We start from the raw sequence: 23252 nt of genomic DNA, 5'->3' as shown, positions 1-23252 counted from the left end.
ATGAATTATTTAGAAACAGCAGGACGCATCGCTCCGTGTCTCATCCGGCCGTTCGCGCTGAGCTCTCATTATTATTACCAGGGGCAGATGTAATGTTTTGGGGGCGAAGTAGGAGAAGTAGGCCATCTCAAAAGTTTTAATTCCTGAGTAAAATGATTAACAGCACAGAAGTTTGACAGAAGCTGAAGTCAGAGTCCTGCAGTCAGGAGAGGTTGGCCTATTATCAGCACAATGTGCTTCAATTTACCTGAAGTTTGTTTAAGATGGAGCTTTTCATTTTTATATAATGCTGGAAAGTTTAATAAATAATAATAAATCATATGTTTATTACACTCCAACACACCATGGTCACATGACACTGTGTACTATGAGACAAACAGCAAAGTCACATGACACAAAACATGACTCAGTATGTGGACGGAGGAAGAGACAGAGATCTTCTTCACTCTGATACGAGACAAAGAAATTAAAATTATATTAGATTGGCTTTATTGAGCGGCTGCAATAGAAATAAACCTGTCAAAATTTTGGACATCCATCCCCATGGTTACTGGAATGTTATTACCAGAGGAGAAGTTGCATAATACTGTGACAGATGTCACATAACATCACTCAGTGGAAACGCAGTCATCTCGCAATTGTGTTTTATCGAATTTCGAAAATTTGCTTACGTTTTGTGCAAATCAGTGATGGAAACCAAGCTAATGTCGTTTTGAACTGACAGTCGCCTCTCCGAGTCATCACACACACACGAACCACGCCCACAGCTGCCAGCAGCTCCTCACGACACTGACTGGTCCAAACCAAAGAAACGTATCACGTGAAGCCTGACAACATCGATTCTCACGTGATCTCACGTAGTACAGTAACAGCACCTCGTTGTACAACAGAAATACAGTAAAAGTACCTCAGTGGTACAGTAGTAGTAAAGCAGTATTACACACGTGAACTTACTTCCTGTCGGTGTGGTCGAGGCCGCTCAGCCGGACACCTTCTAGCTGCTCGTTGCGTTGACCACACGTGTTGCCGTAGCTGTCGTACCCGAAGACGAGGCGAGCGGCGCCGCCGGTGACGATGGTGAAGCCGCAGATGCTGCCCTGCAGGACAGAGAAACTGTTACTGGGGACACTGGTTTCTGAACCAGTTCAACACAGCATGAAGAGGATCACTGATCCAGTCAGCAGGAGGTTTAAAATGTGTTCATGTACATTTATTTAATATCAAAGACAAAACATACAGAGTGAATTTAAACAAATGTTCATTAATTCTTTGACTGGTTTTATTGGAGAGGTGAACTGTGGCAGGTAAACGGTTAAATGTAGGGCTGACAATTCATTATTGATTAATATGATGAGTTTATTGATTCTTATGCTGATTTTAATGACTATTAAGATGATTATTTTCCTGATAAAATAATCATTATAAAGGTTAAAAACTGTCCAACCCAGTTCATCAGAGTCCAAAGTCCAACAGGTTGATTACATGAAGGGATTTGTGTGTTATGAATGAGATGGTAAGGAGATATGACTACATAAACATATAAACATGTTATTAGAGTTATCAAAGAGTTAATGTGCGACATAAAGAGATACATCAGCTAGTTATGAGATATCTGAACGATATAGATACGTGTTTATAAAGAGATTGTGATGATAGAAACATGATATCATTTATTAAGGAGACTTCAGTGCCACCTAGAGATATATCAGAGTTTTTAAGGTGATAACAAAAGATATGACTATGTAAACATATATAAATCTATAGGGATATCTCAGCTGTTATCAAAGTCATGAAGGGATATGACAGAGATAAGACTATATAAACATGTTATAAGAACTCTTAAAGATAAATGCCCATGTAAACATGAGTTATTATAGAGATACTGAATGTATAAACATGCTGTCAGTTATTACGGAGATATTAATGATATTAGGGTTTTATATTAAATGTTATTATAGCGATGTCAGCATACTATAAACATGTAAACATGTTATCAGTTATTACGGAGATACTGACATGAAGAGAGACAACAACAAATATGAAAGATATATGATGACATCAACATATTAAAATGTTATTGGAGTTATTAAAGAGTTAAAAATAAGATATAAAAAGTAATATGATGATATAAATATGTTAACATCTCATCTGACTTATTATAGAACTATTTAAGATATAAACATGCTATAGTTGTTAAGAAGATTTGATTAAATTCACACATATATCAGAGTTATTAAGGACATATTAATGACATTAAGAGATATAACAGTTTTAGGAGATATTTATTGATATATGAATATACCAATGTAGTGAAGAGATATGACTTTATAAATATGTTATCAGCGTTATTAAGTTACTAATATTTAGAGGTATATCCGAGTTTTAACAAGATTAGATAAATATACCACTATATAAATAACTATATAAACATGTTATTAAAGATATATGAAATACACATTAAAGAGATATGTATTATTATTAAAGAGATTAAAAAGGGAAATTAATGATATTAAGGGATAAATCAGAGTTATGAAAGAGATAATTCAGAGGTATGACTACATAAATATTTAAAAATGTTATCAGAGTTATCAAAGAGATATTAGAGACATAATGAAGTGATACATAACTATATAACCATATTTCTTAGAGTGAGACGAGGGATGGTAGCTGACATAAACATTACATGATTTTAGCATTATAAACAAAGTTACTAAGGAGATAATAAAGAGATGTTTAACTATATCTGATAAGAGTTATTAAAAAGAGTTATTTCAGAGATATTATAGACATATTAAAGACATATTTAACAACATAACTATATTTCTCAGAGTGAGGTTCTTTGTAGTAAATGCACATTAAATGTTATACGAGTTATTAAAGATATTAAAGATATGAATAGATATATCAGAGTTATGAATGAAAAAATAAAGAGATCTAACTCTATAACTCTATCAGAGTAAAGCAGTGGTGGCCTATATAAACATAACATGTTATCACAGTTATTTAGGGGATATTTGAGAGATATATAACCACATAACCATATTTCCTGGAGTGAGGTCGGGGGCGGTATATAAATATAACATTTTAATTGAATGATTGAAGTGATATTAAAGATATTAAGAGATATATGAGGGAGAGAAAATAAAGAGATGTAACTCTATAACTACATGTATCAGAGTGAAGTATGAGGTGGTGGCTCATATAAGCAACATATACTGAAGAGATATATAACTATATAACTATATTTCTCAGGTTGAGGTTACTTGTATATTAACATAATTGTCATTGGAGTTATTAAAGAGATATTAAAGATATTAAGAGATAAATCAGAGTTCTGATGAGAAAATGAAGAGCAGTAACTCCATAATCATATTTATCAGAGTGAGCTTATAAACAGAACAAGTAATTAATTTAAGAGATATCAATGAGATATTAATGAGATATCAATGAGATATTAATGAGATATCAATGAGATATTAATGAGAGATCAATGAGATATTAATGAGATATTAATGAGAGATCAATGAGATATTAATGAGATGTCAATGAGACATTAATGAGATATCAATGAGATATCAATGAGACATCAATGAGATATCAATGAGATATCAATGAGACATCAATGAGACATTAATGAGATATCAATGAGATATTAATGAGAGATCAATGAGAGATCAATGAGACAATGAGAGATCAATGAGATATCAATGAGACATTAATGAGATATCAATGAGACATTAATGAGAGATCAATGAGAGATCAATGAGCTATCAATGAAACATCAATGAGATATCAATGAGACATCAATGAGACATTAATGAGATATCAATGAGATATCAATGAGAGATCAATGAGATATTAATGAGATATCAATGAGATATTAATGAGATATTAATGAGAGATCAATGAGACATCAATGAGATATCAATGAGACATCAATGAGAGATCAATGAGAGATCAATGAGACATTAATGAGACATTAATGAGATATTAATGAGATATTAATGGGATATCAATGAGAGATCAATGAGATATTAATGAGAGATCAATGAGACATCAATGAGAGATCAATGAGATATCAATGGGATATCAATGAGGTATTTTACTACATAAGCACACATCTGTCTCAGAGTGGGTCTCGGTGAGGTTAACGTTACCATTCCGACGCAGAAGACGGTGAAGAGCAGGAACCAGGGCAGGTCGGTGCAGCTCCGGTCCTCCAGTGGTCTCCATTCTCTCTTTGTCCTCTGAAACACACACACACACACACACACACACACACACACCGTCACACCGGGACCACACCGGGCCTGCAGCACCGGGCCGAGCCGGTCCACCCCCCAGGCCCGGGCTCCAGCACCGATCAGCCCGCACACGACTCGATGGTGAACCGGAGCGGTGACATGTCCCGGTAACAGGCCCGGTCACCCGCCGGTCCCCAGGAGGAGCTAATTGGATTACCGCTGCTGGCTCTAATCCCGGCTCGGCCCTCTCTGCTCCCCGGGACCGGTTTCCCTTTCGCGGTGACAAAAACAAACACGCACCGGTGCTCCGCTGAAGGGCACCGGAGGGGCGGAGGAGGGGGAGGACGGTACCGGGCCGAGCCGAGCCGAGCCGGGTCTTACCTCCGTGCTGCCGCAGCATCCCATTGCAGTGAGGGTGGACGTGCCCGGAGCTTCACGGAGCTTCACGGAGCTTCACGGAGCCTCACGGAGCTTCACGGAGCCTCACGGAGATTCAGCTGAGCAGCGGCGGGGTCTGGAGCCCGACAGGCGGGGGGGGGGAGACGGACAGCCCCGCGCGCTCTGCCTGCATGCACTCACTGCGCAGCGGCGCTTCCCGGAGGCCGAGCCCGGAGCGGAGACGGTCCCGACGGTCAGACTGAGCGGTCCGGCCCGCTGAGCATGCTACTGTCCGGTTACCGTACCGAGCGGGGATTAACGGCCGAGGATTTCTCCGCCACACTTCCTGGTGGGCCGTCAGGTGCAGCGGCCATTCATCTCATTGCGCATGCGCATTTGGAGCTCGTGCCGGAGCGGAGAAGCTGAACAACAAACGTTTTTACCGGCGGAGCGTCAGGTGTAGTGCCGGGGGTGACCGCTGAGTGGAGGTCAACGGCGGAGTGGCGCTGTTTCCCCCAAAAAACAAGATCAACAACGGCTTTGTTTGTAGTTTTATTTATGTTTTCAATTTTTGTGGTTTTATCTAAGTTTTCTATTTTTGTAGTTTTATCTAAGTTTGCTACTTTTGTAGTTTTATCTAAGTTTTCTACGTTTGTAGTTTTATTTATGTTTTCTATTTTCGTAGTTTTATCTATGTTTTCTATTTTTTTTTGTAGTTTTAGTTATGTTTTCTATTTTTGTAGTTTTATCTATGTTTTCTATTTTTTGTAGTTTTAGTTATGTTTTCTATTTTTGTAGTTTTATCTATGTTTTATATTTTTGTAGTTTTATTTATCTGTTCTTTGCATTTTTTGCAGTTTTTTTAAAAATGTTTTTATAGTTGTTTGTAGTTTTATTTATGTTTTTTCTGGTTGTAATTTTATTTATGTTGTTCATTTTAATAGTTTTTTATTGTTTGAAGGTTTAATTGTTTTCTTTATTCATAGATTTATTTATGTTCCTTTAGTTGTTTATAGTTGTATTTAGGTTGTTTTTCTGTAGTTTTTTAAAAGTATTTTTATTTGTTTGTAGTTTTATTTTTTTTATTTTAAATGCTCTCAGATTAACATATTTATGTCACATTATGGAGCTTGTTTTACATTAAATGTTTAGTTATTGTAGCTTCTAAACATCTACATCTCTATTTAAACGTTCTGAAAGTTATAAATGATGTTTATCAGTTATACATTATATTTTAGTACATTTTCAGACAGTATTTCTTAATGCAGTATTCTTACGTCGCTGTACAGCTACTTTAAAAGGATCCGAGAACTTCTGTCACCACAGACAAGTCAGATTTGATTAAAGAATATCTGAGTTATAAAGTATTCAAATACATTTACATTAGTAAGAGTAACAATACCAAAGTGTAGAAGTACTCTATTAGTAAGTAAAAAATGTACTGAAATAAGTAAAAGTACATAAGCATTAAAAACTCAAATCGAGAATAGAATACGCAGCCTACACTATGATGTATTGTGATTAAGTCATTATTTAAAAGCTTCTTATGTTTCCTGTATGTCAAATATTTATGCGTAACGTAACAGCAGCTGTCAGATACATGTACTGCAGTAGAAGTACAGAGAGGCATAAAAGTACTCCCAAAACTTCCATCACTGTGTCTCCATCCAACAACATTAACAAAGACGAAGCGTTCAATGTCTGAGCAATAAAAATATTTTATTTACCTTTTTCCTGAGATAAACCTGCTGCTGAGAGCTCGAGGACAGACGCTTCGGGTCCATGTTCCTGGAGGGTCCTGGAAAGTCCCAGAGAGTCCTGGGGAGTCCTGCAGAGTCCTGGAGTTCCTTTGAGACTGAGCACAGCAGCAATGTGGGTCTGATCAGCCTGCAGAGGACAGAGAGCTTTTGTCTCATTGTTTACTGTTGTACCAGGCTGGACACTGTGTGTGTGTGTGTGTGTGTGTGTGTGTGTGTGTGTGTGTGTGTGTGTGTGTGTGTGTGTGTGTGTGTGTGTGTGTGTGTGTCTGTGTGTGTGTGTGTGTGTGTGTGTGTGTGTGTGTGTGTGTGTGTGTGTGTGTGTGTGTGTGTGTGTGTGTGTGTGTGTGTGTGTGTGTGTGTGTGTGTGTGTGTGTGTGTGTGTGTGTGTGTGTGTGTGTGTGCATGTGTGTGTGTGTGTGTGTGTGTGTGTGTGTGTGTGTGTGTGTGTGTGTGTGTGTGTGTGTGTGTGTGTGTCTGTGTTTGTGTGTGTGTGTGCATGTGTGTGTGTCTGTGTGTGTGTGCATGTGTGTGTGTCTGTGTGTGTCTGTGTGTGTGTGTGTGTGTGTGTGTGTGTGTGTGTGTGTGTGTGTGTGTGTGTGTGTGTGTGTGTGTGTGTGTGTGTGTCTGTGTGTGTGTGTGTGTGTGTGTGTCTGTGTGTGTGTGTGTGTGTGTGTGTGTGTGTGTGTGTGTGTGTGTGTGTGTGTGTGTGTGTGTGTGTGTGTGTGTGTGTGTGTGTGTGTTCCATACAAACTGAATATTGAGACTTTTCACATTTAAACGTCTTTTTGTTTTTGTTTTTTCTTTCTCTTTAAAAACAAACAAAATAAACAAAATGTTTATCATTTGTACAGGACAGTTTGAGTCTTCATGAAAAGTTATTAAGCACATTTACTAAACTGGTTCAAATCAAGTTCAAATGGGAAATGGAAAAGCTTACATAGAAATATGTGTGTGTGTGTGTGTGTGTGTGTGTGTGTGTAATTATTTGGCATTTTAAACTTTTATCTTTTCCATTTTCCAATTTGAATTGCAGTACATTTCAATTACAGTCACACAGTCAAACAAAAGTGTCCGAAAAAAAACATTTAAAAAAAATTAATTACTTTCGGGAATAAAACAAGATTTTAAAAAATCTATAAAATTAAATTAAATAAGACAAAAACAATAACAGAGCCAAAAGCCTTTTACAGCGTAGTGATATTTTGTAGTTTTACTGAACGACATTTATGCAGTTTACTGATTAGTTTTCAAATTTTAGGTGAAGATTTCGAATGGCTGTTGGAGAAGAAATGACTCTGACTTTAGTTCAGTTCTTAACTTTTATTTTTCATCATCACATTTTCGTCCTCGTACATTTACACGGACTGTCTCCCTCCACCAGATAAACCAGTCCTCCCAGTTCCACTGGATTCATTTTAAGGCACATTAAAGGCGATTCATTCACTTATTAACAAATTAACGACGATTTTTGGTCTGAAGATAAACAAACACAACTGCTCGCACACACACACACACACAGATTAAATCTTCACTGTAATCAATGATGCACACCTGCAGGTCTGTCAGGTGAGCTCCTGTCCAGTCTTTGGACCCACAGCTCTGATAAGGACACTTGGAGATACAATCAATCAAATGAATTGATTGTTTTGGCTGAAAGCTGAAGATGCAGTTTTTAAAGATGTGCGCTGCAGGAATGTTCTTAAAAAACTCGGATGTGTTTATCTGCAGACTCGGACGTCTGACTGGTGATTGTATTCTTATTTTCTGAGTTCAGGACGTTTACGGGCTCAGCGCGCAGGTGAGATCAAGACTTTATATAAAAGTAACATCTTGGGATCAGATGCATAAACCATGTATACACACAAAAAACATTCATACGCCTTTTCCCCGAACACAAACTGGTATTTCTAACAGAAGATTGTGAGCAGCTCTCACGTTGTTCAGAGCCGCGAACAGTTTGATCTGAGAGCTGCAGGTGATCTCATAATGACGTAAAAACTGTTTTTAGGCTGTTTGGCTCACTGATTGTGTTTTCGCCTATTTTAGCAGTTTACCCAATGCTCAGTAAAAATGTCAATAAAAGACACATTTATAACGTTCAAGTTAAGATTAAGTTTGTTTGTCCTGTTGTGCCTAAATTTCTGTTTCCATCTACCCCCATGTATACGCTGTCTATCAATACCCTGACTTTGTGATTTTTTTTGCCCATTTGCACTCACTAACAAAAGAAAAAGAACAATTTAAAAAAAGGGAAAAAGAAGGAAAAATGGAGTTATTCCCCCTCATAAATAAAGAACAGTCCCACAATACAGAAGCTAAGTGATGTCCTGCTGTGGAAGCAGCAAAACATATTTTTACCAACTAAAACATTAATCTGAGTGTAAATGTCGACTATATTTGAATATTGTCTTCAGCAGCTGATGGAGGCAGCAGCAGAGCAGCAGCTGATGGAGGCAGCAGCTGATGGAGGCAGCAGCTGATGGAGGCAGCAGCAGAGCAGCAGCTGATGGAGGCAGCAGCTGATGGAGGCAGCAGCAGAGCAGCAGAGCAGCAGCTGATAGAGGCAGCAGCAGAGCAGCAGAGCAGCAGCTGATAGAGGCAGCAGCAGAGCAGCAGAGCAGCAGCTGATGGAGGCAGCAGCAGAGCAGCAGAGCAGCAGCTGATAGAGGCAGCAGCAGAGCAGCAGCTGATAGAGGCAGCAGCAGAGCAGCAGAGCAGCAGCTCTGCCGTTCAGTGGAGTAAAATGACAAATTAAAATAGACAGAATGGCTTCAGATCCCCGTCTGTAAGGGCTGTCTGACAGCGAGCTAAAGAGCTGAAAATATTCTGAATTAGGCATAAACTGATGCTGATTTTTTTCAAACTAATCAATGAAGGCAGAGTTTGCTCAGCGTCGTGTGATTATATTTACGTGACATTTTTTTACCCCGAAGTTATTGTAGATAAACAGCTGTGACTGTGATTGGGTCGATATCAGAGACCGGATCAATAATATCGCTTTATAGCTGAAAGGAGGCAGACGTCCAGCTGCTGTGGAGGAGCGGACAGACCTCATCAATAAATGGACTCTCCCCCGCTGATCGAATAGTGGGACAAAGACAGGAGACACATTAATGACGGAGCTGTAGCTGCAGCTCCACTAAACTGCAGGAAACGAGTGTTTTAGTCATGAATCTACAGTTTTAAGAGTCTGGCTCCTGGTGTCGGGCTGTAAGAAGCACACATCTAAGAGGAGGCTACAAAAATCATGTACACACCACCGATAAAGGACAAATACAGCAAACGAGCGTAAATCTGGAGCCGGCCTTCGGTTTCACAAACAGTAATTGACGATTCCTGCAGAGGAAACCTTTAAATTAATCACAGAATCCACCGATTGTATCAAAAAGAAACAGCAATTAATCACCTGATTATCAAAGACTAACACACACACACACACACACACACACACACACACACATCATTGTGTGCTTAGATCTGGTCACTGAAGGGTTAAAGCTCAAGTAAAATCAGTAAGTGGCCCTTGAGTTTCAGATTATTTGGATTATTTTGGTTTCTTACGGGGATAAAAAACTAAAGCAGACCATAATAATCTCGACTCTCCGGCCGCTTGCTGTCCTCGTCTCTCAGTCTTCATCAGCAGAGTTGGATCTGTTGTCACGGTAACAGCGTCAGACCTGAGCCCGCCCCCCCTCGCTGAAGAAGACCGTGAGGCCGGTTAAAGCCGGTAAGAACCCGGATCAGGACAGACCTAAACGCACCCCGTTTACTACCCACAATCCTCCACCTCCACCATTACGGCCCGCACCATGTGACCCAGCAGCCCTGATTGATTTTCAAAATAAAAGGCTCGTTCAGGATGTGTCGCAGCAGCGTCTGACGGACCAATCAGAGACGAGTCTCGGCGGCCCGGCAGAGAAAAAAAAAACAAAACACGACGACACAAAGTTTGAGTCTGTGCAAAAAGAGGAAAATCAAAGAAACAGCTGATGTGGAGTCCAGCACGCCTGGAACCCGAAGGCACCGTTTGGTTTTACTGCAGCAGTCCCGCTCTCCTCTTCCTGTCAGCTGACCTCTGCGGCTCGTCGTCAAGGCTTCCCCACATCCACCGTGATCTTCGTGTACAGCGCAAACTTCTCCGTCTTCACCACTCTGTAGGACAGAGAGTTGACCCCGTCTCTGTGCATCGTCTCTCTGGTGTGAGCGATCCGGTTGAACCTGACAGACAAAACACAGGGAACAGGTGAGTTCATGTTTCACAGGTGCACGGATTATCGGCCCGGCTGATTACTGGAGCCCATATTTAGCATTTTGCTGATTGTTTGTATCAGTGTTATATTTGAATGATCACTAGTCACATTAGTTGGTTATAAAGAGCAAACAAAGTGTCAGCATTGGAGGAACTTTTACTTTGAAAAACCTCAGGGAGCTGTTTTTAATTATTCATTTTTATTTATATTTTCACTTGACTTAATAAAAGAAGTTGCAGAAAACTGTCTGAATATGTTTAACAGTTTTAAACAACAAATAAAAGCAAAGAAGCCTCCCAACTGTAAAAAAAAAAAAAAAAAAGAAACAAGATTTACAACCATTTATAAATAAATAAAACGGACAAATAAAATCGAACAAGTGTTAGAAAAAAGAAAGAGAAAAACAATAAAATAGAAAAGTTCATTAATAGTTCAATTAAAACAAAGAAGATTTGCAACCACATAGAAATCAACTAAGAGCAGCGCAGCCCTCTGATGGTGTCTGAATAAAGACGTGTGCATCATGTGAGCAGCAGGTGGCGCCGTCAGCACAGTGACGAACACTGACTCTGCAGCATTTTCCTGTCTCCTCCCTCCTACGCAAATATGTGCTAAACTATTTGATTATCAGCTGCCGTCGAGCTGCAGGCTGGAGAGAAAAGTGTCGATTTTGTTGTTGAGGAGAGTTTTTTTATCGGAGAAGTTTAGCCTCAGGGCTCCTACAGATTAACCCTTTGAAACCTGGATGGATGTCACTGTTCTTGTGCTGCGCTCAGACGCCTTTCACACACATTAAAGACTTTGAAACCTGAAAAAAAAGGCTTGATTTCTTCCAAAAACATGGGAAAAAGTCCCACAAACTGCAAGAAACAAGTAAAAGATGGGATAAAAAAATGACCCAATATTTGCAAAAGCAAAACCAACAAAAAAAAAAATAGGGTAAGACTTTGAGAAAACTAAATGTATATATACTCTTTCATTCAAAATTATGTTACAGAAAACAAATCTTGCTATGTAATTTAATATAATCTTTAGGACTGTATTCAGGTCATTTTCTTGTTTGTTTTTCTTAACTTCTTTTTTTCTTCTTTCAGGTAATTTTCCCTGTAACTTTTTTAGGGGGCAATTTCTTAAGTTATTCATTGACTTTTTCACACATTTTTGGAAAAAAACTGAGCAAATCTGCACTGGTTTCAAAGGGTTAAGGGACGTTAGATTTAAGACTTTTTAATCCCACTCAGAATGAAATTTAAAGCCAATTTTACCATTATCAGTCTTGAAGAAAAAACCCAGAACAGCCACTTTTACAAAACAGCCTCTGACGCCCGCCTCCCACTGCCCGCCTCCCTCACCTGTCTCCCTCGCCCGCCTCCCACCGCCCGCCTCCCTCACCTGTCTCCCTCGCCCGCCTCCCACCGCCCGCCTCCCTCACCTGTCTCCCTCGCCCGCCTCCCACCGCCCGCCTCCCACCACCTGTCTCCCTCGCCTGTCTCCCACCACCTCCCCAAATCTGACACGTCATCACTTCCATGTCTACCTGGTGCCTTCAATATTTCATTCTTTCAGTCATTTTCTGTAACCGCTTGTCCTCGTAAGGGTCGCGGGGGATGGAGCCAATCCCAGCTGTCATCGGGCGGGAGGCGGGGTCACCCTGGACAGGTCGCCAGACTATCGCAGGGCCGACACGCACAGACAGACGACCACACACACTCACACTCACACCTACGGACGATTTAGAGACACCGATCCACCTGAGCTGCAGGTCTTTGGACTGTGGGAGGAAGCCAGAGACCCGGAGAGAACCCACGCAGACACGGGAGAACATGCAAACTCCGCACAGAAGGGCCCCGCCCACGGACCGAACCCCTGTCCAACCGGGTTTTGAACCAGGGACCCTCTTGCTGTGAGGCAACAGTGCCGCCCCTGCCTTCAATATTTTTTAATCTTTATGTCGTACTTGTTTTCTGCGTTTCAGTACTTAGAGAAGTGCAATATAATCATGTCAATTATTATTATTGGATTAGTGGATCTGGGTCTGGATCTGGATCTGGATCTGGATCCGGTGGGTCAGAGTGTTTGTACCTCTGAGGATTGGGCTCGTTCTTGTGGTCCCTCTCGTGCCGGATCATGCGGCACTTCCCGGTCTCGGCGCTCGGTCTGGAGATGGACATGCCTTTGGAGGACAACCTGCAAACAGAGCGAGGTTCAGTACAAACAGCCCGGGGTCAAAGGTCAGAGCAGAAACAACACAGGATCAGACCGCAGCCGGAGATCAACACAAACACGAACTGCGTGTCGGATCCACAGCTGCCAGACAAACTGCCAAAAAACTGAGGAAGAAACCAGAACTGTGTAGACCTCAATCTGTGTCCCAGAAAAATCTGAAATCTGTCAAACACGAGAAAGAAAGCTGAATCGAGCCGGTGGCAGAAACCCAGTCCTGCCAAAACGTACGCCCTCTCCACGAACACAGACACGGCTCTGACATTTTAGAGGTTGTGTGATGAGTCAGTGTAGTACTGGAACAAAATATCGCTGAGGGACACCGACAATAAATACATAAAAAATAATTAAAACAAATTAAGACTGATTCACTAAATTCACTCTTAAAACTCGAGCTCTAACAAATATATATTCATGATTTCCTACGTTCATAGAGTTTATTTTCTAACCAACATCAGTCCTAATCCAAAATTTCGATTAATTGTTAATTCTAAGAATTTTTAACCCTTTAAGTGTCAGGTTTTGGTCGTGATGTTTTTCGATAACACCGTGTGTTTTGTGGGTTCATCACGCTGATCAGTGCCTGACTGTCACCTGTTGTAGATGTCGTCGTCCTCGCCTCCCCAGCCCCAGTAGTTGTTAGGGAAGCCGTTGATCTTCAGGTACTGCTCTTTACTCATAGAGGACACGCCTCCAAAATACTGATTGTACGGTAACCTGCGGGACAGACGGAGACAGACAGGCAGAGGACATGAGGACACATCACCACACTTTTGACTGCAACAGGAAAACTGGGAGTAAATTTGAGGAGAGGAACGAGGCTCACACGCAGACTGTTAGCACAGCTGAGAGACAGAAAGTCCTCAGTCTCTCTGTAAACACGGGCAAATATCACTATAGGCTGTTTCCATTAACCCTCAAACTGCTCAAAATAAACTGCGAGTAAAGAAAACGCCAAATGAAAACAAATCAATTTTGAAAAAACTCCCACTTATGTCTATGAGCTTGTCAGTAGGAACTGGCTCCCTCATGATGCAGCAGGAGCTACAAAAGCTGTTATTGCATCACATAACTCTGAGAAAGTTTTGAATCCATAATTCCTCTGTGAAATCGTGGACTACATCTCCCAGAAATCCCTCATACGTGTCCGCTCCCACGTATGAGGGGCTCGCCTTTCCATCACGGCTCCATAACACGCCTACGTGGCCTTGGATTGGAGATAATGACGGCTAGTGCGGTGGCTGCAATAGAAATGAAGCTGCTGATGTTTTGAACATTCATCGCCATGGTTACTGGGACGTTATCACCAGAGGAGGAGTCACATGACATCACTCAGAGGAAACACAGTCAGCTCCATGTTGGGTTTTATCACATTCACTGAATATTGAGTTTTTATACTATATATATATATATATATATATATATATATATATATATATATATATATATATATATATATTTCACTCATCTGTGATGGAAACCTGCCTGACTGAGGACAGATGCAGTTCGGAGGAGAAATGATGTAATTTTGACTGTTATTTTAAGTCCCCCTCCACTCTCACACATATGTCAAGTCAAGTCAGTTTTATTCATAGAGCCCATTATCACAAACACAGTCTGTCTCAGAGGACTTTACAGCAGGCACCCTCCCTCTGCCCTCAGACCCTCACATCACCGAGGAAAAACTCCCGAAAAACAACCCCTGTAAGAGAGGGGGGAGAGAGGGGGAAACCTCAGGAAGAGCAGCAGAGGATGATGAGGGATCCCTCTTCAGGACGGACAGATGAGTGATAGATGTAAATAACAACTGAAATACCATCATGGCAAAAAGGAAAGATAAAGAGAGAGGGAGAGAGAGGGGAGGAGAGAGGAGGAGAGAGGAGGAGAGGGGGAGAGAGGGAGAGAGGGAGAGAGAGAGGAGGGGGGGAGTATCACAATAACAGCAGGTGTGAATTCATGATTCATCATTATTGCACTCTGTGACGAGGCTGAGGCTGATAAGAGTCTCGAGCACATGCTGATACGGAGGCGTCCAAAGGCAGGATCACAGCACCGGCACGGCTGTCACCACGGTCAGGCACGGCCGAGGCTGCAGCCGGGATCCTGGAAAACTAGGAAACAAGAGAGCAGGAACGCTCCGGAGAGGCAACGGGATTATCGTGGTGCAGTTCTAAAATGTCCGTCGGTGGCGTCACCGACTGCGGTCGGTAGCGTTTCGCTCTGTGACGTCGTTTCTGTGATACTGTTTTAAATCCGGAGGATTCTCCTTTCTGTGTGTTTTATTTTGATGTCTTTAAATCCATACTGTTGTGTTGTCTTGTGTTCCCGTATGCTAAACGAGTTCACCTGATACAGAAAGCGTGAACCGTGAGGCAGAGGGTGCTGTCCGCACACTTCCCTAAAATCACCTCGGGCCAATTAGATCCGGTACTTCAAATATGAAAACCGGTCCGCCTCTAATACAGGAAACACAGACTAACGGCTGAACAGACAGCTGCAGACACCGAAACCCTCAGAGCGGACCGTCGGTGCACGGTCAGTTTAAAAACCTCAATCGCACCAGAGTTCACGTTAAAAACACGTCTGACCTTTGACCTTTCAGCACAACTCAGCACATTGAAGGAGGACGGAGAGCTCGCCGTCCTCACTCTGTCGCCTTAACAACAACAGGAAGTGAGAGGACGCACTTCAAATTAAAGTCAGATAACCCAGAGGGTGTGTGTGTGTGTGTCTACAGGAAACAGGAAGTGAGGAGCCTGGCAGATGGCACCTTTCCAGAGTTGATCTCTTCCTCTGTGGTGTCACAACATGCAAAACCACAGCTCAGCAGTTTCCTGTAACTTACACACACACACACACTCTTTCCTGTGAGCAGCAGCTGAACTGAAGAACCCGGCCGTCATTTGTTAAAGAAACTGGAAGCTTTTAATTAAAAAACCTCTGATGCTCCAACACGAAGACGCCTGACAGCGCGGGCGCGGTCTCACCTGAAGCCGAACTTGTCCATGGACACGGACAGGTGTCGCGGCTGGCTGAAGCACTTGTAGGTGTTGCGGTCGTCCATGGGGATCAGGTCCACGTCGCTGAAGACGAAGCACTCGTAGTCGTACTCCTTCAGAGCCTCCGTGTAGCCCACGTTCAGCAGCTTGGCTCGGTTAAAGGTCTCGTCTCCGTCCTGATCCACACAGATACACGCGGGGTTAAAAACACAGAAATATACATATAATATACAGTATATACAGTATATACAGTATATATACGGTATATATATCTCCAGACCAAATATTCACATACACACACTGGCTTTAACACTCGAATCGCACTGAGCACAAAATGAGCTTTTTCAAAATCAAGCTTTAAAAAATATTAAACATTAATATTATTTTCTACTTTCACTGAGTTTATCTTTTAACCAACACGTCTCAATCATAAATATCAAAACTCTGTTAATTCCTAGGATCTTAACCCTTTAAATGCCAGGTTTTTGTCATGATGCCACTATGCTTTTAGATGAAAAAAACACCACAGGAAATGAATTATTTCCGACACACTACATGCAAAGTTAATTTAATGTTTTTCTTGTAGCTGCTGACGGTCTGAGATACGTCTGTGATTACACCGACTGTGACGATCACCGAGTGGAAATGACATCAGCAGGTGGAAAATAGTCAAAATGACACCCAGATATCATACAAGGCACAATGTGGATCTACTGCTCAGTTTTTAAAAACCGCTTAAACGAGTTTTCTTCACTGCACGTAGCTGACGATAAAAGGATCACCACCGATCATCGCTCAGAGCGATTGGCAGTTGTTGATTTTGCTCCGCACACGAGATCTCACAGTAATAAAAGGAAAGAAAGAGAAAAACGGTCGGCAGACAGGAAACAGCACCAAGATTTCTGCTGGTTTTTAACCACAGGATGGAAAATATTAATTACAAATGTAAATTATTATTATGACATGCGTCTGTTTCCATTATTACTGTGCCCCCCCGTTACAGGGGTTGTTTTTCGGGAGTTTTTCCTCGGTGATGTGAGGGTCTGAGGGCAGAGGGAGGGTGCCTGCTGTAAAGCCCTCTGAGACAGACTGTGTTTGTGATAATCGGCTCTATGAATAAAACTGACTTGACTAAATTACAGAAGTCACTTTGAGAGTGTGTAGAGTTGGTTTTTCACTACATGTGGCGTTTTAAAGATTTTAGTGATCAATCACACAATAATCAGCTGATTTATCAGCAGTGACAAACGCTGAATATGAGTTTTGTTCTGCACACGAGATCTGACGATAATTTAAAAAAGAGAGAGAATAACTTTCGGACTGAGAGGATTTTAATCTAACAGATAACTCAGAGACGAGACGGTTAGTGACTGTAAACAGCAGAGATGAATGCCCCTCATTTATCTCTTCATTTAACCCTTTCACGTCACTGCTTTTCACTGTCGTCGCTGGGTTACAGCCTCAGACTGGCTGTACTGGTCCCGCCTTCAGCAGGACTCAGACTCACTTCAGCTCTCATCACAAACGCTGCTGTCTGCTCAGACTGTGGAAACACTTTTATGTTCCTAAACTATCCATGAATCCTAAAAACGGATTCTCAGTGGATTCATCGGCTCATTTATCTCTCGTTCAGCGCGCCATCCTCAAACAGGCCGAGGACCTGCACCAGGAGAGGACGAGTCCATGTGAAACACCTGCAGCAGGTGGAGTCACGTCTCTGTGTTAACCCTTTGAAACCTGCAGAATTGGCCTGATTTCTTTCAAAATCATGGGGAAAAAAGGCAATGAGCCAAGTTAGAGGAAATACGCAAAAAAATCATAAAAAGTCAATTAAAATTACAAAAAAGAAAAAACAGGAAATAGAAAAGAAAAAGAAAAGAACAGAAAAGAAAAACTGCTTTAAAATTATAAGTAAAATCATTTCCAATGTATAATTACGATCATTAGAAATATAGTTCTGGTATATTCCCCCAGCTTTTTTAAAAATAATTTTCTACATCTTCATTTTGTGCGTTTTTTCAGACTTTTCTTGATAAGTCATCCATCACCTTTTTCCACATCTTTTTGAAAGAGTTCATCCGATTTATTCGGGGTTCAAAAGTTACTTGTGAAAGGTGTCTGAAAGCAGCTCAGGAGAAATGAGGTCGACCTGGGTCTCAAAGGGTTAAAGCTGTCCACACAATGAAGTGACTCGTCTGTTTTCCAGGTCGCTCTGAGTCGCTCAGAACCAGTGATTTACTCTGAGCTTACAGTCCCTGAAGGCCTCACAGGAGAGCAGAGGGTTAATCTGATCTGACGTCTTTGTGCAGACGCTGAGAGAACGAGGCCACACACACCCGATCAGGTGTCGCTCACACACCCGATCAGGTGTCGCTCACACACCCGATCAGGTGTCGCTCACACACCCGATCAGGTGTCGCTCACACACCCGATCAGGTGTCGCTCACACACCCGATCAGGTGTCGCTCACACACCCGATCAGGTGTCGCTCACACACCCGATCAGGTGTCGCTGCTTCATATAAAGAGCCTGATGTTCTGACATGAAAAGGTGATATTAACTCCTCCTCCTACGGTTACTATGACAGCAGCAAACACACTGCTGGTTTCCAGGCGCCCAACAGCGAGCTCTCAGGTGTGAGGTTTGTTTACCACCTGCAGGGCAGACAGAGCCGACGCCTCCACGTTTCACTCAAACACAACGCCACATCGTGGTCTTCTTCTCTCGTTTTTCCCACAAGGCCTTCTTGAGATATTGTCTTCACAAAAATGAGAAGGACACATGATGACCTTTGACTTTTGACCACCAAAATCTAATCAGTTCATTGTTGAGTCCAGGTGAAGGTTTGTGCCAAATTTGGAGGCGTTCCCTGGAGGCGTTCCCTGGAGGCGTTCCTGAGATATCACAGAGCCTCCAGCTGACGGAGGAATATTCACAGTTTTTAGGTTATTTACCACTTTTCTTTGCAGAGACGGACTAACATGAGATGTCCACTGTTTTTGGAAGCATGTCTCATGAGGACAAACAGTCTCTGGACGACTTTGATTGGACTGTTATCCATCGTCTACATGAGGGACACTCAGTGTGCTTCGTTTAGGGGACACTTTTGAAAAATGTGGCCAGGGGCCGGTCAGCAGCCCCAAACATGTTGCTAGGAATTTAGGACGTTTCTCAGATTTTAGGACATTTCTCTGATATTATGATGTTTCCATGATTTTAGGACACTTCTGGATTTAAGGATCTTTCTCGGATTTTAGGAATTTAATGAAATTTCTAGGATTTCAACAAGCTCTATTTTGATGCTGTTTTATGCACCTTATGGACACTGAAAGGATAAAAATAGTTCTCAGCGTCAGTCACTTTATTTCATTGTGAATTTAGGAAATGTTTGGTATCACTGGTCTAACGTAAAAGAAGAGTACACAGATATTTGCTCATATATTTGGAGTCAGCAGCCGGGTATCGTGACAGTACCGAATCAGTAAAGACGCATGTTGTACCAGCCCTGGTACTGTATATAACCTGTAATCATGTGAGCATATAAACTGCAGTAATGTGTGTGTTTTCTAGTGTAGTGTGAGGGTGCTGAAGTTTTCTGTCTGTGACTGCGGACAGACGGCCGAGTCTGCGGAGGTTAGTGAAGACAGGACGTGCAGCGTGTTGAGCAGATGTTTCCACATGTACACTGACGTCAGTGACGTCTGCTCTCTGCTGCAGGAAACAAAGAAAAGTAGAAGCAGCTAGAAAAAAAGAGAAGCCTGTATTACCAGAGCCACCGCTATTGGCCGAGACCAAGCAGGGGGCGGGTCTCAACGTCTCCAGCGACCACAGCCATTGGTCAGAAACGCCTGACGTGCAGAGGGAGGGGTGAGGGAGGGGGAGGCAGGGTGAGCGAGGGAGGCGGAGGGAGTGAGGAGGAAACTACCATAAAAGATGAGGAGGAGGAGGAGGAGGAGGACAGACAGGAGAGAGAAGAACAAAGTGTGAGTCACAAACAAACAAAGAGCAGATAAGAAGACTTTAAACAGAGTTTAATCTGAGCACGCTCAGTCTGATCTGCTGTTAGACCTCACAGAGCTCCATGCTGCTAACACACACACACACACACACACACACACACACTGATTCACACTCAGAGACATCACAGTCAGCCAGTCTGTGCTCGGTGGGGCTGCACGTTGTCTCACAGCCTGTCGTGACCTGCCGAGTTTTGGGAAAGACTTCAGTGTTCACACAGAGAAACACACACTCAACTGTCATATCCAACTTCTGCTACACCTCATTTCTGTCTGTTACGTCTCCTGCCTGCTTTAATAGTGTTTTGTTAATATTTATAGATTTATTTTTCATTTTTGATTTTATGTTTGTATCATTAAAGACAACAAAAGTTTTAAAAAGTTTGAAATGTCCCTTATAATGAACAGGAGGACACGCGGGACGATCATGTCACTGACACGGTTGTTTTTTTGGGGTTTTTGTCCTTCTGCATAGATCACTGACTGAAATCAAGATGTTACATGAATAACATGAAAATATTGATACTTGTTTTCAAAATTTCAATAAAAATATTGTTTAACAAAAAAAAAGAAACTACTCTGCACCACGACTCCTGGTCGGGTATTTACTGTGTTTGTGCAGCGCAGTGAGGAGCTGAATATATATAATTATATATATATATATATATATATATATATATATATTTGGCATCCTGATTGTCACTGACACCATTAATGGATGATTAAAAGACCTGATCGTTGTGTCTGACAGGTGTAAACGGAGCCTCCTCACACACACACACACACACACACACAGGCAGGTAGGACAGGTGAGTTGAGGTGTGCGGCTCATTTACATTCAGTGGAAACGTGTGGCTGCGTGTCCGTCTGAGCTGTTTTTATCACTGCACACTGAGAGCAGCTCCTCCCTTTAACTCCCTGAGACTTTTATTTTGTTGACGAGTGTTTCTGCTGACTGCGGTCGTCTCACTGCTCCGACGACGGGAATAATGTGAGTTACGGAGGCTGGAAGAATTAAAGGCTTGCTGAGCTGTGAGCTAACAGCAGAGTTTGGGAACATGACCACAACATGACCCACGCGTATTATTTTCCATTAAAAAGCTTAAATGTATTTAACATTCATTCTGTTGCTTTGCATCTCTGCGTCGCGCAGGAATTACCTTATTTGGCAGATTTCAAAATATTGCCATGTTTGTATCGTGTATCATGATATAGCCTAAAAAACGTGTATGATATAAATGTAATGTAACACTGCTGAATGAATTAAAGCTCGGCCACACTGTTTTATAAATCACATCCGCACACACGTCTCTTCCTGCCTCTCTCCACATTTGTCTGTCTGTTACTGTGGTTTTATGTGACGGCTGTGCTCGTTAATCGCTCAGAGGCTCGTTGGATTGGTTGAACTTTAGCAAACGCCCCCGCGTGCAGGATGAGTCACCAAACATTTGTTTTACAGGCAGAACAGACGGGGACGTGCAGGTCGACTCTGATGCAGGCTGGCTGACGAATATGTAATAAGAGATTAATAAACAGAGAGACGGGACGAAAAAGCCGTGTTTCCCTTAAACACACAGATGTTGTTCATTAACAGATGTTTGACAAAGAAAGTCCTCCAGCAGCTCAACAGGCTGAATTCATTTCCTCTTTTGGTTTTAATGTGAAACACGTGCAGCAGTAGTTGTAGTAGCGTCAGCGCTGCGTGAAACCGGATCACAGCGTCCACGTCTAACACACAATAAAGAAACACAGAGTTAATCAGTAAACTCCTCTCAGCTCACTGACTGAACTGGTTTCCAGTCTGACCCTAAAAGAGGTTACAACACGTCATCAGGGCGACGTGACAACGGGAACCCGGCCACGGCGTGCAAGAGATCTGCCACGCCTCAGACAGACGAGACTCAGACTCAAAGAGACAAAACCTCTCTGAGGTTGTTTCACATCCCTGTGGAGGCTCTGAGACGGTTCTTCACTCACGGATTCTCTTTGACGTTGTTATTTATTCGGAATAAATCAGCAATGTGGAAATATTTTGGATTTCAGAGAAAATATGGGTCAGCTGATGAAGCACGTGTCATATGACGTTAGGCTACCAGGCCAGTTCATGCAGTGCAAAACCGCTGATGCTAATAATGGGTTAAAAGCCAAAAAAACATAGTTTTGTTTGTCAGTGAACTTTAACAGTTAACCCTTTAGGGCCCACTTTAATGTCACACACTCAAAATCAAGCTTTAAAAAATATGAAACACTGATTTTATGCTTTCATTGAGTCAGCATCAGGCCTGATCACAAATATTCATCGATGTTCAGAGTTTTAACAACGAGCCGAGTTTACACTTTCGTTTCAGACTCACAGACTCAGACTCAGACTCACAGACTCACAGACTCAGACACTCAGACTCTCAGACTCAGACTCTCAGACTCACAGACTCAGACTCTCAGACTCACAGACTCAGACTCTCAGACTCACAGACTCTCAGACTCTCAGACTCACAGACTCACAGACTCAGACTCTCAGACTCACAGACTCTCAGACTCAGACTCACAGACTCAGACTCACAGACTCACAGACTCTCAGTCTCACAGACTCACAGACTCTCAGTCTCACAGACTCACAGACTCTCAGACTCACAGACTCAGACTCACAGACTCACAGACTCTCAGACTCTCAGACTCAGACTCACAGACTCACAGACTCAGACTCAGAGACTCACAGACTCTCAGTCTCACAGACTCTCAGTCTCACAGACTCACAGACTCTCAGACTCACAGACTCACAGACTCACAGACTCAGACTCACAGACTCAGACTCTCAGACTCTCAGACTCTCAGACTCTCAGACTCACAGACTCAGACTCAGACTCACAGACTCTCAGACTCGGACTCACAGACTCAGACTCAGACTCAGACTCAGACTCACAGACTCAGACTCTCAGACTCACAGACTCACAGATTCTCAGACTCTCAGACTCACAGACTCTCAGATTCACAGACTCAGACTCAGACTCACAGACTCAGACTCACAGACTCAGACTCTCAGACTCTCAGACTCTCAGACTCAGAATCACAGACTCTCAGACTCACAGACTCTCAGACTCACAGACTCACAGACTCACAGACTCAGACTCACAGACTCAGACTCAGACGCACAGACTCTCAGACTCAGAATCACAGACTCTCAGACTCACAGACTCACAGATTCTCAGACTCTCAGACTCACAGACTCTCAGATTCACAGACTCAGACTCAGACTCACAGACTCAGACTCACAGACTCAGACTCTCAGACTCTCAGACTCTCAGACTCTCAGACTCAGAATCACAGACTCTCAGACTCTCAGACTCACAGACTCTCAGACTCACAGACTCAGACTCACAGACTC

At 42.3% G+C, this 23252-nt stretch overlaps 2 protein-coding genes across 2 annotated transcripts in view; both read right to left on the bottom strand.

Annotated features, from left to right (window-relative positions):
• slc44a1b (solute carrier family 44 member 1b) overlaps nucleotides 1-6843 on the bottom strand; it is a 37611-nt gene extending 30768 nt beyond the window's left edge. The window contains 3 exon segments of the mRNA XM_088080693.1: nucleotides 955-1097; nucleotides 4158-4247; nucleotides 6350-6843. Coding sequence (XP_087936819.1) covers nucleotides 955-1097; nucleotides 4158-4247; nucleotides 6350-6538 — 422 coding nt within the window. The 5' untranslated portion in view covers nucleotides 6539-6843.
• Nucleotides 6844-7682: 839 nt separating this feature from the next.
• The window catches only part of b4galt1l (DP-Gal:betaGlcNAc beta 1,4- galactosyltransferase, polypeptide 1, like), a 31096-nt gene continuing 15526 nt past the window's right edge, over nucleotides 7683-23252 (bottom strand). The window contains exons 3-6 of the mRNA XM_042493431.2: nucleotides 15843-16030; nucleotides 13450-13572; nucleotides 12715-12819; nucleotides 7683-10600 (exon numbers count right to left, since the gene is read on the bottom strand). Coding sequence (XP_042349365.2) covers nucleotides 10471-10600; nucleotides 12715-12819; nucleotides 13450-13572; nucleotides 15843-16030 — 546 coding nt within the window. The 3' untranslated portion in view covers nucleotides 7683-10470. The remainder of the gene's footprint in view (nucleotides 10601-12714; nucleotides 12820-13449; nucleotides 13573-15842; nucleotides 16031-23252) is intronic.

The sequence above is a fragment of the Plectropomus leopardus genome, chromosome 8 (genome assembly GCF_026936395.1).
Source record: "Plectropomus leopardus strain MGB_pleo_1.0 chromosome 8, ASM2693639v1, whole genome shotgun sequence".
Classification (NCBI taxonomy): Eukaryota; Metazoa; Chordata; class Actinopteri; order Perciformes; family Serranidae; genus Plectropomus; species Plectropomus leopardus.
Note: the sequence above shows the minus strand (reverse complement) of the source record. Positions and strands in the feature narration are given on the sequence as shown.